This window comes from Osmerus eperlanus, chromosome 23 (genome assembly GCF_963692335.1).
Source record: "Osmerus eperlanus chromosome 23, fOsmEpe2.1, whole genome shotgun sequence".
In the NCBI taxonomy this organism is placed as follows: Eukaryota; Metazoa; Chordata; class Actinopteri; order Osmeriformes; family Osmeridae; genus Osmerus; species Osmerus eperlanus.
Genome location: NC_085040.1, coordinates 3075172 through 3090241, shown reverse-complemented (window position 1 = coordinate 3090241; position 15070 = coordinate 3075172). Strand labels below are relative to the sequence as shown.

General features: G+C 47.3%; 2 protein-coding genes and 1 long non-coding RNA gene across 5 annotated transcripts; 1 reads left to right on the top strand and 2 right to left on the bottom strand.

Moving 5' to 3' along the window:
• Positions 1–1556: 1556 nt before the first annotated feature.
• Positions 1557–4036, bottom strand: cnpy4 (canopy FGF signaling regulator 4). The gene is made up of 6 exons (XM_062449323.1): positions 3866–4036; positions 3541–3667; positions 3151–3247; positions 2824–2946; positions 2576–2693; positions 1557–2338 (listed from the first exon to the last, which is right to left on the bottom strand). The coding sequence occupies exons 1-6, from the start codon at positions 3948–3950 to the stop codon at positions 2226–2228; spliced, it is 663 nt and encodes a 220-aa protein (XP_062305307.1). The 5' UTR covers positions 3951–4036; the 3' UTR covers positions 1557–2225.
• Positions 4037–5019: 983 nt separating this feature from the next.
• LOC134010023 (calpain-5-like) lies at positions 5020–14581 on the top strand. 2 transcript variants are annotated; one of them, XM_062449855.1, is made up of 14 exons: positions 5020–5125; positions 6078–6395; positions 6831–6996; positions 8633–8764; positions 9083–9294; positions 9711–9903; positions 10774–10973; positions 11373–11450; positions 11701–12175; positions 12322–12444; positions 12564–12760; positions 13124–13242; positions 13481–13611; positions 13781–14581. In XM_062449855.1, the coding sequence occupies exons 3-14, from the start codon at positions 6832–6834 to the stop codon at positions 13955–13957; spliced, it is 2202 nt and encodes a 733-aa protein (XP_062305839.1). In that variant the 5' UTR covers positions 5020–5125; positions 6078–6395; position 6831; the 3' UTR covers positions 13958–14581. The 2 variants fall into 2 exon arrangements, with proteins under 2 accessions (XP_062305839.1, XP_062305838.1); XM_062449854.1 differs by lacking the exons at positions 5020–5125; positions 6078–6395 and having other exon boundaries at positions 6806–6996.
• Positions 5998–9366, bottom strand: LOC134010024 (uncharacterized). Of its 2 annotated transcripts, none has more exons than XR_009928298.1 (4): positions 9037–9366; positions 8586–8752; positions 6332–6407; positions 5998–6146 (listed from the first exon to the last, which is right to left on the bottom strand). It is a non-coding gene; the product is annotated as an uncharacterized LOC134010024 (long non-coding RNA). The 2 variants fall into 2 exon arrangements; XR_009928299.1 differs by having other exon boundaries at positions 9047–9366.
• Positions 14582–15070: the final 489 nt, after the last annotated feature.

Below are 15070 nucleotides of genomic sequence, written 5' to 3'. Positions count from 1 at the left end.
CACCATTACATTTTGGCACGTTTTTGTGTGAATAAAAGACACGCCACACTGTTCAGAGCCCTGAGCCAGATGCAATAAAATCACTATCAGACTTGATTTGATAGGTGTATGGCAAGAAACAGGGCCCTAGATGCATTCACAACCCTTATATAAAGCAATGAGATATTTGATAGCTTAGGGGTCACCCAACTATTGTGGGAGGGTGAGGTTAGTAAACTATGTAATAGTTGTTTTACCCGCCCCTCGGGCAATCTCCATGGAGCTACATAAATGGATGTAAACAAGATGAGGCAATGATCAACTCAACCACTGTCTCTGCCAAACATTCTTCTTAATAATTAGGAAGGTCAACATACAAATTTTTTGTGACAGAGTAAGAACAGATTGTACAAGGTAGAGACATTGATTGGTGTTCTCTGACGAAGAGCTGACACCTAAAGTGTTGCAGCATGCTAAAGCAACACAGGAGAACCACAGAAATAAATCTTCATTCCACTTCCCTATAGACTCCTTAACCACCAAGCTGCTGCTGGCATCGTAGCAGTTTATGCCAGAGAGCACTGAACACTGCCATTCCTAAAATGCCACTGCTGAGATATCCAGGAACTAGGATGGTAACATTAAACTGGGCGTAAAAATGACTGCTACGGCAATACACCATATTGATTACGGCAGTGCTGGGGGTCAAAGGTCAACTGAGGCTGCGATGCGGCGTCTCACCCAGACAGGCTCATCTTCAGGACCGGGCTGGGGAGCCCCTCCCTGCTGGGCACCAGACCAGCACCACCGAAGGAAGACTGTGGTGGCAACCTGCCATCTCTCATGGCCAAAACACATAACAGTATGGTAAGTCTTCAGGAAACACACCACAAAACACATAACAGTATGGTAAGTCTTCAGGAAACACACCACAAAACACATAACAGTATGGTAAGTCTTCAGGAAACACACCACAAAACACATAACAGTATGGTAAGTCTTCAGGAAACACACCACAAAACACATCTCCTTTCTGTTGAAGTTAAAGCGACATGTAGTTAACCTGACTCATTAACAAAGGCTATACTGATATACTGCAGAAACATCTCACTTTGTCTGTGGCTCATTTGAGTTCATGTGCAGACAGGGAGCATACAGAGGAATATATCTGCTGATCGAGTTTAGCCTAAAGGTGAGTTGAGCAACTTGCCACTGGTAAGACAAGGACGCCTGCATTAGTGCCAACATGCCTGCTGCACTCATCCTCCCACAAAACTGATGGAAGAGAATCAAGTCCAGGAACACCTTTGGGGGCCATGACAACAAACTATTTTGTCCCATTACAGTGAACTATTACAGAGAAGGCAATAATTAATCAGCTAATTACTGCTTGACTGAAGTGCAGTGTTCTCACTCAGCCACGGAGAGGCAGTGTTGCGCACAATATCAATTACATCTGCACTCAAGAACTACTCAAGAACACTTCCACAGAACTAGACCTTTGAGTAACTCCTTCAATACCCCATTAACAAGCTACCATAATTTTATGTTACATGTTAAATGTTCAGACATGTTGCTTGATTTAGTGTAACAAAAGCTGAGTTTATTCAACATAAAAAATGTACATATTGCATTTTTGGAAACCATGGTTCAGGTGAAAATATGTACTGTACAATAAAAGATAAACATCAAAACAGTTTATGCTTATATGTAAAAACAGGTAGATTTCATCAGCAATGTTTCTCACGCGTCTTCCTTGACCTGCTGGGAAAAGTATTATGGGATGGATTTGGAGGACAATCCTCCCTGACGTCAAACAATAACACTGACATTTATAAGGCACCGTCCTGAAACATCAGGAGTGTATGTAACAATGTCTATGACGAATGTCTTTCTATGTGAAGTCATTCTGTAATTAGATGCAGCAGCACACATTCACCACTAGATGGCCTCGTGGGCTAACATACGGTTGTTGAAAGGGGACAGTCATCATGCTGTGTAGTCTGAAAGCATGAAACATTCTGGAAGACTTGGTACGCTCTTGTGGGTCTCCAAGTGGCAGGATAGGCTGACGATTGAAGCTATAATCCATCAGATGGACGGCATATTGTTGCTACTGGATGTAGTGTTGTAAATGTTTCCCGTTCCAAAGACCTCAACATTGGCTATGCAGTCAAAGACTGAGGTTCTTCTGCTGTGCAGTTCAGTTCTGTTGCAGGAGCGTTTGTCTGCCATTTTGGATGGTTTCACAGTTCTCCAGCATCATGTGTGTTGCCTTCGTCTCCTCCTCCCTCACTCTTTGCCTCTCCACCTGCTCCCTTCATACCCATATCCCCCTTCCACACCTCCTTCAGACAGTCTAAAAGAGACAAAGATGGAGGAAGAGAGAGAGCGAGCGAGAACAGATAAAGAAGAGAGAGTGACCAGTATTTGAGTTCTTGCTTGTGTGAGTTAAGTCTGATGGCCTATTCATTAAGAGTGCATGTGCAGGGGCGTGGTAGGAGGACGTATTGTGTGGATCCCCCAAGGGAAAGTTGTAGAGTGTGTGTGTGTGTGTGCGCGCGCGCGCGCGCGTGTGTGTGTATGTGTGTATAACCTTGCTCGGAGTCGTTGAGCACGTAGTTTTCACACAGAAAGCGTTCCAGTCGTTCTTCCTGGTGGTGGAAGTACCAGTCCTCTACCACCTCCTCAAACTGCTCCAGCATGGTCTCACACTGGGACGCAGAAAAGTAGTCAAACACACACACACACAATACTTCAACACATGTAAACAGATATGCCAAAAAAGACCACGAGAGAGACCATAAAAGATACTCTATTTGCATATACTTTTGCACACACTACCTGCTTCTTCATGTCCGACACCTCCACAGAGGGCTCGTCCCAGAGCTCATAGGGCAGTCCCAGCTCCACCTTCACACCCTTGTTCACCAGGTTCTTCAGCGTTGACATGGTCTGACTGGTGCCCTACACGCCACACACACGCCACACACACACACAGGTACACCGCTCGTTAGCAGGTGCAGAGCTGAGGTGGTTTGGAACCACGTTCAGGTGTGGAGTCTGCCCAGATGTGGGTTCTAAAGGCTACATGCTGCCCTCGGAACACAGGGATGTCGCGGGAGGGAGACCGGTGTTTGACCCCCGAGGGGGATGTGTGTGTGTGCGTACCTTGGCGTATCGCAGGCTGCCAGGTCTCTCGGCATGGACGCTGTACTGCAGGATGCCCTCACAGATGTTGTCTACCGCCTCTGTCAGACGAGTCTCACTGGGAAGACACACACACGCAAGGAAACAGACTCGCTATCAAGCTACTGTATACATGCAAAGAACACATCCTCCTCCACTGCCTAATACGACCGGACATTCTCAACAATAAAAAGGTGAAAGGCATGTCACACAACTGTCCACTGGTGAGTGCCCAGGTTCTGACAAACTCTAGAAAGACACACTTCTGGATAATCCAGAAAAAAACTATAAACCCAAACGATTCAACACCCCTGCAACACCCCTTCTGACAATGAACACGGGGTCCCCTTCCAGTCAGTGTCGGTGACTTACGAGGTGTTGTATTTGATTTTGCGCCTGCGTTTCCCGGTGTCCAGCACCTCCCCGAGCTCCAGGACTTCCTTGGAGCGGCCGCTTTTCTCTAGGGAAGCCTGCAGTTCCACTGTCAGGAACTTACACACTGCTCAGATAAACACGGACGCAGATACCAATTCAAGTCAAATAATTAATCGACTAGATCATAGATTTCCAATGCAGAAATAAGTTCTGGTTTTCATAATGAAGACATTATGCAAATCTAGCTAGCTTCCTAACTTAGCATGCTAGACCGACTCATACGATAGCCGCAAAATTAACAAAATAGAGGCATTATTCTCACCTTCACATTTATTTGGCAACCTCTCATTCTCTTCTGCCAAAACATAGCTGCAGAACCAAAGAAAAGACAAAAGGATTACTGTCATGTCTATTATTTCCCTTTCTCTTCTGCTTCAAAAGCCCTTTACAGAAGCCACATCGGCATAGTTGGAAAAGAGTAAACTAAGTTTGCACTTGCGCTGTAGGGTGGTTGATAGTTCCCAAAAGTCATAAGGGTAGATCATGTTTAACTGATTAAGGACTGCTGGTCAATCACAGAAAACCTTGATCATATCTACAGGTTTTTTTCTTCTTCAAAGACAGAGGACAGAGTATCGAAAGTACAACAATTCTGAGTTGAATTATACAAATGCATTTTATTTTGCTATATATATATATTTTTATTTTTATTTTTTATTTTTATAGCAAACTCTATTGACAGCCACGCTAGCTATTTCAACGTGAGCTTTCGGATTTTAAAATTTATTTTCTGGGACCCAGTGATATTTATAGATTAATATAATTACTTAAACCAAAGTGGGTTGCAGGGTTCACACCAGGGTTAGCGTCTCTGTTGACAGTTCGGTATGGGACAGGAAGATAGTTAGAATAGACTGAGAGATAGAGTGAAGGGATTAAAGGGTAAACAGATTGATAAGGAAAGGTGTGGTTTATAATTAGCAAAGACAGATGACAGGACATTTCATCTAGCTGCCAATGAACAAGTATTTTCAACATTTAGTTTCAGTTTGCTTTTGTAGTCCCCCCTACAAAAAACAGGTCTATGAGACCAAAATTAGGTATGCAGGGCAGCCAACAGTTTGGCTGGACTAGATCAATTGATGAGTCATTGTGCTGGCATTGAAGGGGTTAAGACTTAAATTGGTGGTGGTGGTGTTGAGGGGGGTGGGGGTGGGGGGGCTCAGGTGTCAGTAGGCACGCGCTTAATGACAACAGAAACTGTCCTATGGGAGGGACAGAGAAAGAGAGAGAGAGCAAAAGAGAGAGAGAGAGCGTGATAAAATTAGAGTGATAAATGAATGAGGACTTGCGGGAGAAAGACAACAGTAGAGAGAGCAGTGCCGAGGGAGGGAGGGGTCCTGCACAGAGAGAGAGAGAGAGAGAGAGAGAGAGAGAGAGAGAGAGAGAGAGAGAGAGAGAGAGAGAGAGAGAGAGAGAGAGAGAGAGAGAGAGAGCAGCTTCAGGCTGTCAGGAGAGTAGTGGGTTCAGGGACAGGACAGAACTCTATACACCAACCCTGATGAGAGGAGCAGACCCAGCAGTAAGAGAGACGTACACACACACACACACACACGCACACACACACACACGCACACCAGGAGCTGATGTCGGTAAGCTAGGTAGGAAATCCCCAAGCAATGCCTGTTTGTGCTGCTTGCTTTACAGCAAACACACATTACCCTTTTGCATGCTTCTAGGTTGGTTTTGCTTGTATCTTTGTATGTGAGTGCGTTTGGTTTTCGAGGTGGTTCTCCTGCTCGTAGTCAGGCAGAAGGAGGGAAAGGTGAAAAGTGGCTGAAAAAGTAGAAGGCCTGAAGTAACAGTCTTTTTCTTTTTTACTCGCTGTAGCTTTTGCTAATTGTATGTTATGTCTCAGAGCATGGAGATACTCTCTATAGCTATTGTCTGTCTGGAAAATAGTGTTACAGCAACAGACACAGACACACACACACACATACACAGGTCTACTGACGTTGCTCTACTTTGTCATGGTTATGCACACACACGCGTGGACACACACACGCATGCACGCACACACTCCCACATATCCAGAACCGCACAAACACACAAACACACAGATCAGTTGATGTCACATACAGACACATGCTTCTCCATGCTGCTGGGACACAGGTAAAAGGTTTCCCCTGAGTATAGGATGACAGCCAGGGAGCGGGTTACGCTTGCGTAAACACAAACACACTATCGCTAGGCTCTTTAAAAAGCCATAATATGGAGCAGTGGCAGAAGACACATAGAGATGAGACAGTGCAAGGTGTTCACACACACAAACACGCAAACACACGTCTACAGTGGGATGAACCTTGAAAAGTTGCAACAAATGGAGGTACACTCCACCGGAAGGAAATAGTGTCCATTTCTGAATCTTTATCTTTATTTGTGTAAAGGTTTTTTTTTTAATCAAAGAACTTCTTAACCAGGTGGATTAATCAAGAACTTGCAAGTATAAAAACAACATCAACCTCCTTTGACAGGAACCTGGTGGACAGTAATGCTTGTCAAGTACTGAAGCGAGCGACAGCTTGCGAGCCCGTGTCGGTTGCCTTGGCGACCGGAAAGACAGGCGGAGACAACAGGAGAGAAGATTACACCTCTGGTTCTCTAAACATACTCCAAAGCAGCAATGGGTCTCCCTAACAACAGGTGACCCTATAAAACATAAGACAAACAAAGACACGAGACCGAAGAGAAGGAACCATTTATTGGATCAAGAGGGAACTTGACGTACCTGGGCTCTGTGAATTCCTTCCTGCTTGGAGAGCGAGGGGAAGCCTACAGGTCTTCCAGAGCAGGTACTGTGCTGGCTTTTACAGTTAAGGGACAGAGACACACAAAGTATTCAAACATTTGGGTTTGCTTAATTTGAACTTGTGTTTTAATAGTATTGATAACATCCTCATGGATTATTACAGTAAAGGGGGGTTAATGTGTTTGCTTTGAGGGTGTTTCCCTGTGTTACCCTTTCAACCCCCCCACCCCCCGACCCTAACCCTAACCCTGGGGATGCTTGGACCCACTGTTCCCCTGGACTGAGCGTGTTCATAGTTGATAAACATCCCCTATCATTGGAACTGTGCTAACCATCCACTATCTCTGTGTTCCCCCCCCCTCTCTCTCTCTCTCTCTCTCTCTCTCTCTCTCTCTCTCTCTCTCTCTCTCTCTCTCTCTCTCTCTCCCTCTCTCCCTCTCTCTCTCCCTCTTTCGCTGTGCTCGCTCATGGTTCTCAGCATGCCAGAGCGTGTGTGTGACTTCCAGGGCCAGAGCTACCACAAGCTCAAGAGGGGATGCATGAGGAGGGGCGTGCTCTTCAAGGACCCCGCCTTCCCCCCCTCCGCCCAGTCGCTCTTCTACAAACGAGAGCCACCCCCCGGGCTCAAATGGAAGAGGCCAAAGGTGAGAAGGACAGTAATGACAGTGGAAGGCACCATGGTGAAGAAAGGGGGGACTGGGTTTGGTTGGAAGTGTCAAAACAAGACATAAATATCTAGAGTGCATTTATATACAGACACAGAGCTGAATATTTCCATCACTTGCACACTCCAGGCACACGCACACACATTGTACACTCACAAACGCATGCTCCTGCACACACACACACACACACACACACACACACACACACACAGGCATTTACACAGGATTGATATAGCGTCAGGGCAGATTTAGAAACATACAGACAGTTATTTCCATCACACACACACACACCGAAACACACATCCTACACACACACCAATATACCTCATGGCCTCTCCCAGGACTTGGGGCGCCCCAAACATCCCCTTGTCTAAATCTAGTAGTCCGCTCAGCACTTTGTATTCCAGATCGGTTTAATTAAAGTCCTTTCTAATGTAAGAGAGGCGTCACTGCAACTGTAGCTACCGAGAGTGTGTGTGGCGCGTGTTGCGGACTGAGACTGGGACCCTGGCAGGGTGTCACTGTGTGTTTGCTCTGGGATCTATAAAAGCAACACTTGATTTAAATAGCAAATGTTTACAGGCTGTTTTTAGGACCGGAGGGTTGTTGTAGCTTGGAGTGTGGGTTATATTATACAGTACATTGTTTGAAATAATAATATAATGTAGTCCTTTAGCTTTAGCATTGCTTTTATCCAAAGCGATATACAGAAGGTAATTTCAGCCTAGGACCTCTTGATCTGCAGTCAAACACTACTGAGCTATACCCATTTCTGTGTGTCAAACCATTTGTAACCAGAGAAGAACTCTGGGTTTCAACATGGAACCCGTTTTAGTTTTGTAAGATCCTGTTTGGAACTGCAAGTAGTTCTTTCTGAAAGATTCTTAAATGGAACTTTGCAGACTCAAAAGGAACCTATGTGGGCCTTCTTGATGGTTCATGATTAAGTAACAATAAACAGCTGGGGTTGTGTTTCTAATGCTCTGCTCAGGTAGTTTAGGCATCCAGTCACAGGGAGTCGAATGATAGGCTGACGTCCGTCACCTCCCTCAGTAGTCACACACACCTAAACACTTGGACACATGACTTCCCATCCATAACCATCAAAGCCAAAATCGGGTCAACTTCATGCTTCATAATGAGGTCAACATGATATCATGGAGTTCATAACTTTTCTAGAGTTACATTTGTACAGGGCTTGACCCCAGGAAGTGTGTGTTTGTCTGCTTGGACTCCAGTGTGTGTGTGTGTGTGTGTGTGTGTGTGTGTGTGTGTGTGTGTGTGTGTGTGTGTGTGAGCATGTGCGTTTCTGCCAGTAACTCTACTGTTACCTGATAGTCTGACTGTCAAGAGGAAGATCAACAGGTCCAAGAGGACAGGGTCTGTCTCGTCCTCACTGCTCCCAAACAAGGCTAGCAGAAACTTAGGCCGCATTTCAGAATTGATAAATAAGTCCTTTTTTGTCCAGAAAAGGTTGCTGCCGTGTGTTAATTTAAGACAAATGGAATACTGCAGCATAAATAGACTTCAGTTTAAACTCATAGAATAGTCTAATCATTGTACTTTACCTTCAATTGCTCAAATCCTCTATTTTTCTCTCCTTGTCTCTCCCCAGGAACTGTGTAAGGACCCTCGTCTGTTTGTGGATGGCATCAGCACTCGGGACCTGCACCAGGGCAGTCTGGGTAACTGCTGGATGGTCGCGGCCACTTCCTGTCTGGCCTCGGAGCCCTCTCTATGGAAGAAGGTGAGAATTCAAAAGTCACCCGACATATTTTTCCTTTTCACCTTTTTTGTGTTTTCATTAACCTGAATCATCAATCAATAAATGAATACACATTTTAGATGTAAAGAAATGTAAAAAAAAAAAAAAGGATGGTCTTTTCTCGAATTAGTGAATTGATTAGACCCTTAGACCCAAAAAGTTCAATCAAAATGTATAAAACCATGGCCCCCATCACAGAACATATATACTGGACATAAACATTAAACATAAACCTAAGGTAAGTGGAGCAGAACCTGTATTTACACCAGTCTTTGGTCTCCTATGGATAAACCGTGTCAGGTGATTCCGGACCACCTGGAGCAGGAGTGGAACCCCAAGCGTCCAGACCTGTACGCCGGAATCTTCCACTTCCGCTTTTGGCGTCTTGGCCGCTGGACGGACGTGGTGGTGGACGACCGTCTGCCGGTCAGCGAGGAAGGGACGCTGCTGTTCTGCCGCTCGGCCACGCCTCGCGAGTTCTGGAGCGCCCTGCTGGAGAAGGCCTACGCCAAGTAAGACTCGCGCGAGGCGGGGGGAACACGCTGATCTGTGTGCAATGTGTATAGGTTGAAGCTCAGGTTCCATCTGGTTGCTGTCACCTATCTCATGTTTGTCAGATCTGTGTGAACATGTAGTGCAGGAGGCCGACAGTACAGCTTGTCAACGGAACACTTTTCGGTAATAAATCAGAGGATATATGAGTCGAGTTCCCATCTTGGATCCTTGCATGTATTTTTTTATTTTCAAACACTGACGTATACAGCACCTGCCAAAGAGGGTAAGATAAGTTACTGATGTGTACGGGATGGTTCAAGAACTTAAACAGAGATTGTGCCACCCCTGTCTTCCACCACCACCTCTTCCCCCCTTCCTCCTCCCCCCATTGCCCCCGCCCCCACCCCTCGTCACCCCCACCTCCCAACCCCAGACTGAACGGCTGCTACGAGGCCCTGGAGGGGGGCAACACGGCGGAGGCCCTCATCGACTTCACCGGGGGGGTGTCGGAGCCCCTGAGCCTGGAGCGGGAGGCCCTGGGTCTGCAGCCAGAGCGGAGGAAGACCCTCTTCCAGACCCTGGCCAAGGCCAGCGCACGCCAGGCTCTCATCACATGCTCCATACGGGTACATGGACAATATCCCTGCTGAAGTGTTCCAAAGTACTCAAAGTCTTTGTGAGCCGTCATGTGTTTGGTGTTATATCTTTGCAGCACAAACAAACGCTAAGTTGTAGTGTCCGCTTCGAGTGTGGATATGATAAACAAGGAGAAGTTAGGCATCTTCCAATGAAACGCTACCGAGATGAAACTTGGATCACGGAGATATAGACAGGCGACCTACAAGAGGACATTGTTTTATTTAAACGGCAGGGGACACACATAAACAGCTGACACACCGGCTCAAACATTTAATGTGTAGCCATTAACATGACCTGCTGTTCTATTCCACACAGTGGCACAGGGAGCAGGAGGACGGTAGGGTAGAGGTGGTGATAAATGGTTTGGAACTGGGCCAAGCAGACAGCTATGGTGGCAGTGGTCCTTGGAGAGGTCACCTAGGAGACATTTTTCGACCAGGTTGCAGAGGACAGACAGGCAGCTGTGTGGAACCATTGTCCAGGCATTTCACTGTCACCTTTACGCCATGACAGGAATGACACTGGCCTCTGTCTTTGTCACTGCGGCACGTTCTCTCTGTTGGCCGGGACTCTGACCTCTCTCGATGGCCTTGGCCTGATAACCAGTTGGTGTTGTCTGGGGGACAGGGTTAGCTGTTTCTCTGGGGTTGTTTTATGTTTTGCTTTGTGTTTTGTCTGTCTGTGTTATTCTCTCTTTCTCTCTTTCTCTCTTTCTCTCTTTCTCTCTTTCTCTCTTTCTCTCTTTCTCTCTTTCTCTCTTTCTCTCTCCATCTCTCTCTCTCTCTCTATCTCTCTTCTTTACAACCTCTGTATCTAACTCTACGCTTGTTTCTCTCTCCTCTCCCCCCTCTCCCCAGCCCGCAGAGGGTGAAAAGGTGGAGTCTGTCCTGGACTGTGGTCTGGTGCGTGGCCACGCCTACGGCATCACCGCCGTGAAGAAGGTGCGCCTGAGCGAAAGCTTCCTGGGTCAGGGTCAGGGTGGGGCAACCCGCCTCCTTATGATTCGAATGAGGAACCCATGGGGAACCGCTGACTGGACAGGCGACTGGAGCCAAGGGTGAGTAATGGGGTCAGATGGCTGAGCGGTTAGGGAGTCGGGCTATTAATCAGATGGTTGTTGGTTCGATTCCCAGACATGCCAAGTGATGTTGTGTCCTTGGGCAAGGCACTTCACCTTACTTGCCTCGGGGAGAATGTCCCTGTACTTACTGTAAGTCGCTCTGGATAAGAGCGTCCACTAAATGACTAAATGTAAATGTAATGTAAATGTAATGGGCCGGTCGGTACTGGCTGTTTCTAGAATATCTTTCTCAGTCAAGTGTGTCTGTTTCTCAAGTGTGTTTCCGTTCAAATAGGCTCTATTCAAATTAGTGACCACACACTTACCAGTTCGAGGTGTACTTCAAAAGCTCCCTGGATCAAAATGTGAAACTGAGCTTGTTTGCTCCACCTGCAGGTCGCTGCAGTGGCAGCAGGTGAGCCGTGGAGAGAAGGAGAAGATGGGACTTGTAGTCCGAGATGTGGGAGAATTCTGGTAAACTACACAAACAATCTGTACCGAATGTATCACCAGTGTTACAAAAATAGAGCTCAGCCTATTTTTTCAAGTGGACTCCCTGTGTTGATATATCTACTGCACAGAAGATTGTTACTGCTACCACTGATACCGAACAGTATTACATCAACACAAACTGTAGGTTAGAATACAGTGTTGCCCAGAGAGCCGTAGAAGAACCAGTTCACTGACTGCCTGATTCTACCTCCTCCCTGGCCCCCTCCCCCAGGCTGGAGTTTGAGGACTTCTGCAGATACTTCACAGATGTGGTGGTGTGTCGTCTGGTGGAGAGGTCCCTCCTGTGGCGCTGCACCCACTGGAGAGAGGCCCGCCGTCACGGGGAGTGGACCCCGGCCCCCTCCACCCATGGGACCCGCCCTCCCGGCACTTTGCTACCCAGCCGCAGGGCACCCGACCTGGGGAGGATTGTGGCCAAGCCTGGGGGGACCCAGCAGAGGGGGGACAGGAAAGAGGAGAGACTCGGGGAGAGGCAGCGGAAGGGAGGGCCGGGTAAAGGAGGTGGAGAAGGAGAGGTGGCTAAGAGGAAGGAGGGGGGAAAGAAGACGAAGATTAAGGAGGAGAAGGAGGAGGAGGAGAAGGGAGAAGAGGAGGAGACGAGTGGAGGCTGGGATGAGCAGTTGGATAAGAGGAGTAGGTGCGGGGGATGTATAAACCACAGAGACTCGTTTCTGCACAATCCCCAGGTAAGTCATTCTTGAAACACGACCTGAACAAATAGCTCTTGAACGCACATCTCTGCGACCAAAAAAAGCAGGAGATTGACAATGCCCATTTTCCCGCCCCTCTGCGTCTCTCTCCCCTTTCCCTCTATGTCTCTTGAACGCGTCAGTTCATGTTCGAGGTGCGCGGGAAGGAGGAAGAGGTGCTGATCTGTCTGCAGCAGGAGGACAGGAGGATACGGAGAAAAGACGGCGGAGGAGAAAACCTGCCCATCGGATTCGAGGTGCTGAAGGTGAGGGAGTTCTCGGCGCGTCGATAACGACGGCATGCGCGTGTTTTCTGAGGATTCAAAGGATAGAAGAGATAACGAACGACAACCCGCGAACGGCTTTACCCCCCCACCCCTCCCAGGTGGAGGTGAACCGCTGCAGCCGGGTGCAGTGCGTGGTGGAGCAGGCGGCCAGCTCCGTCTACATGGACTCCCGGAGCGTGGCGCTGCGCGTGCAGCTGGCGCCCGGACGCTACGCCCTGCTGCCCACCACCTTCCAGCCCGGCCCCACCGGACGCTTCCTGCTGCGCCTCTTCTCACAGTCTCACGTCAGCCTCAGGTGTGTGTGGGAAGGCTGTGCGAGTCGGTCTGTGTGTGTGTGTGGAGGGGGGGGGGGGGGGGGGAGGTTGTGTGAATGTCTTTGTGTGTTTGTGTGTGTGTCTGTGTGAGTGCAAGAGAAAGGCAGTGTGTCTGTGTATGTAGGGCATGTGTGCCAGACGGTATGGCAGAGGAAGAAAGACAGAGGTAACAAGAGAAAGCGCATGTGTGCAATGTGAGAAATCCCAGGCATTCTTCGTTCACATATTCTGAACACAGCCGCCATATCTCTCTGTCTCTCTCTCTCTCTCTCTCTCTCTCTCTCTCTCTCTCTCTGTCTGTGTGTCTCTCTCTCTCTCTGTCCCTCTCTGTCTGTCTCTGTCAGGGAGTTGAAGGAGGACCTGCCCTCTCCATCGGTGTGGCAGTGTTGTTTACCTCAGCCCACCGTAGTGACCACCGTCCACCTCCGCAGAGCCACTGGACTCAGCCAGCCCAAACACCCAGGTACACACACACACACACACACACACACACACACACAAGTACACAAACATGCAGTTACACACACACGTACACAAACACACAACTACACGCACACAAACAGGTACACAAACATACACAAACACACAGGTACACACAGACATATAAAAGTACACCACACGCACACACAGGTACACTAAATACACACACGCATACGTACACACACACACTCACTCCCTCTTGCTGTCGTTCTCTTTACCAGACGTCTACGCTGTGATTCGCTGTGAGGATGACACCGTCAGGACATGTGTGTTTAAGGAGAATGGGAGCCCAGAGTTCAATCTGAGGGCTATCTTCTACAGAAGATACCCTGACACACACATCTCTATTGAGGTTAGACACACACACACTCGTGTGAGCAAGACTTTTTTTTTTGGTTTAGTTGCTGACAAAATAATTTGTTGTGTGTGTGTGTGTGTGTGTGTGTGTGTGTGTGTGTGTGTGGGGGGGGGGGGGGGGTGTGTGTGTGTGTGGGGGTGTGTGTGTATGTGTGGGTGTACAGTTATGGAGCAGAGGGATGGTGTGGGACTGTTTCCTGGGTGGAGCCTGTCTTCAGACGGGCGATAGTGAGAGAGGGAGGAGCAGAGTGATTGACTTGCGTGGTGGCCAATCACAGCCAGGCTCTCGGGGTTGCGTCTACGTGGAGACTTCGTCCAGTGAATACCTCACAGACTTGTGATTGACAGCTCAATCAAATCCTACCCACTTCACTGGATTGTGAAAACTGCTGTCACCGCTGGAATAAATTGAAGATTAATTAATGACAGAAAATGATGGACATAATACAGTATACAGAATAAATATATTGAATAACACTTTAACACAAATTGCCTATTAATGACTGTATGAATGACATTAATAATGCTATTGTTTACAAATGAACGCTGAACCACCCTTTAGTGAATGAAGAGTTTAATGTGTTGATTTTGTGCCATTTATTTTGTATTTTTTACATTATTAGGCATATTATTTACCTATCAGCTTTGTTAACACTATTGATATTGTACAAATATATTAGCTAGAGATATTGCCATGTTGCCAAGGTTTTGTACATTTCCACTTAGGAATGTAGTCCTTTTGTAAATGTAACAATAAAATTATTGTTAAATTGAAAATATGCAATGAGTATCTTTAATTACCCCATTCCCGCATTGCATTCTGGAATAGGAATCCTGTCATCTTTAGAACTTCCGAAAAATGACATGCCTTTCGAAATCTTTGTTCTTGGAACACTTTTGACCACAGGTAGAGAATCTTGTTTGACAACATGAGCTAAATCTGATAAATTCTTTGTCTCCATTTTGTTTTTGAACATTCTTTTACCTACAGGATCAAACTGTCAAAATGTCCTCGAGGCATGGCTGACAAGACGCACACGACCCTGTAGGTTAAGGCAGAACTCCAATCAGCAGCATGCAGAAATATATATAATATGAAAACCAAGAAACTGTGCAATATTGTGAAAGGATTTGACCCAGTATTGATACCCTTGACACAAGGCAGGATAGTGGACCCAAATACGGATAGGAAGCAGGGTTTGAAGTAGAACAATTTATTTGATCGCACCAAGCAATATCGTAGTCCAGGGGAAAGCAAAGGTTGGCAACAAGGTAGCAAGGCAGAGGTACACTGGGGCAGGCAGGCTCGTTTGACGGTGGGCGGTCAGAGGTCGGTATCGGGGCCGAATAGCAGAGGTACACTGGGGCAGGCAGGCTGGTTGGTCGGTGGGCGGTCAGAGGTCGGTATCTGGGCCGAATAGCAGAGGTACACTGGGGTAGGCAGGTCCGTGGTC

Bases quoted from the DNA above. Each gene is read 5' to 3' on its own strand.
- cnpy4 (XM_062449323.1), bottom strand. From the start codon at position 3,950: ATGACAGTAATCCTTTTGTCTTTTCTTTGGTTCTGCAGCTATGTTTTG. The intron at 2,947-3,150 runs GTACGCACACAC...TGTGGCGTGTAG, and splicing joins GCAGCCTGCGATACGCCAAG to GGCACCAGTCAGACCATGTC. The intron at 2,694-2,823 runs GTAGTGTGTGCA...TCTGCGTCCCAG, and splicing joins TGTCGGACATGAAGAAGCAG to TGTGAGACCATGCTGGAGCA.
- LOC134010023 (XM_062449854.1), top strand. From the start codon at position 6,820: ATGGTTCTCAGCATGCCAGAGCGTGTGTGTGACTTCCAGGGCCAGAGC. The intron at 9,904-10,773 runs GTACATGGACAA...CCCTCTCCCCAG, and splicing joins TCATCACATGCTCCATACGG to CCCGCAGAGGGTGAAAAGGT. The intron at 12,176-12,321 runs GTAAGTCATTCT...TGAACGCGTCAG, and splicing joins CGTTTCTGCACAATCCCCAG to TTCATGTTCGAGGTGCGCGG.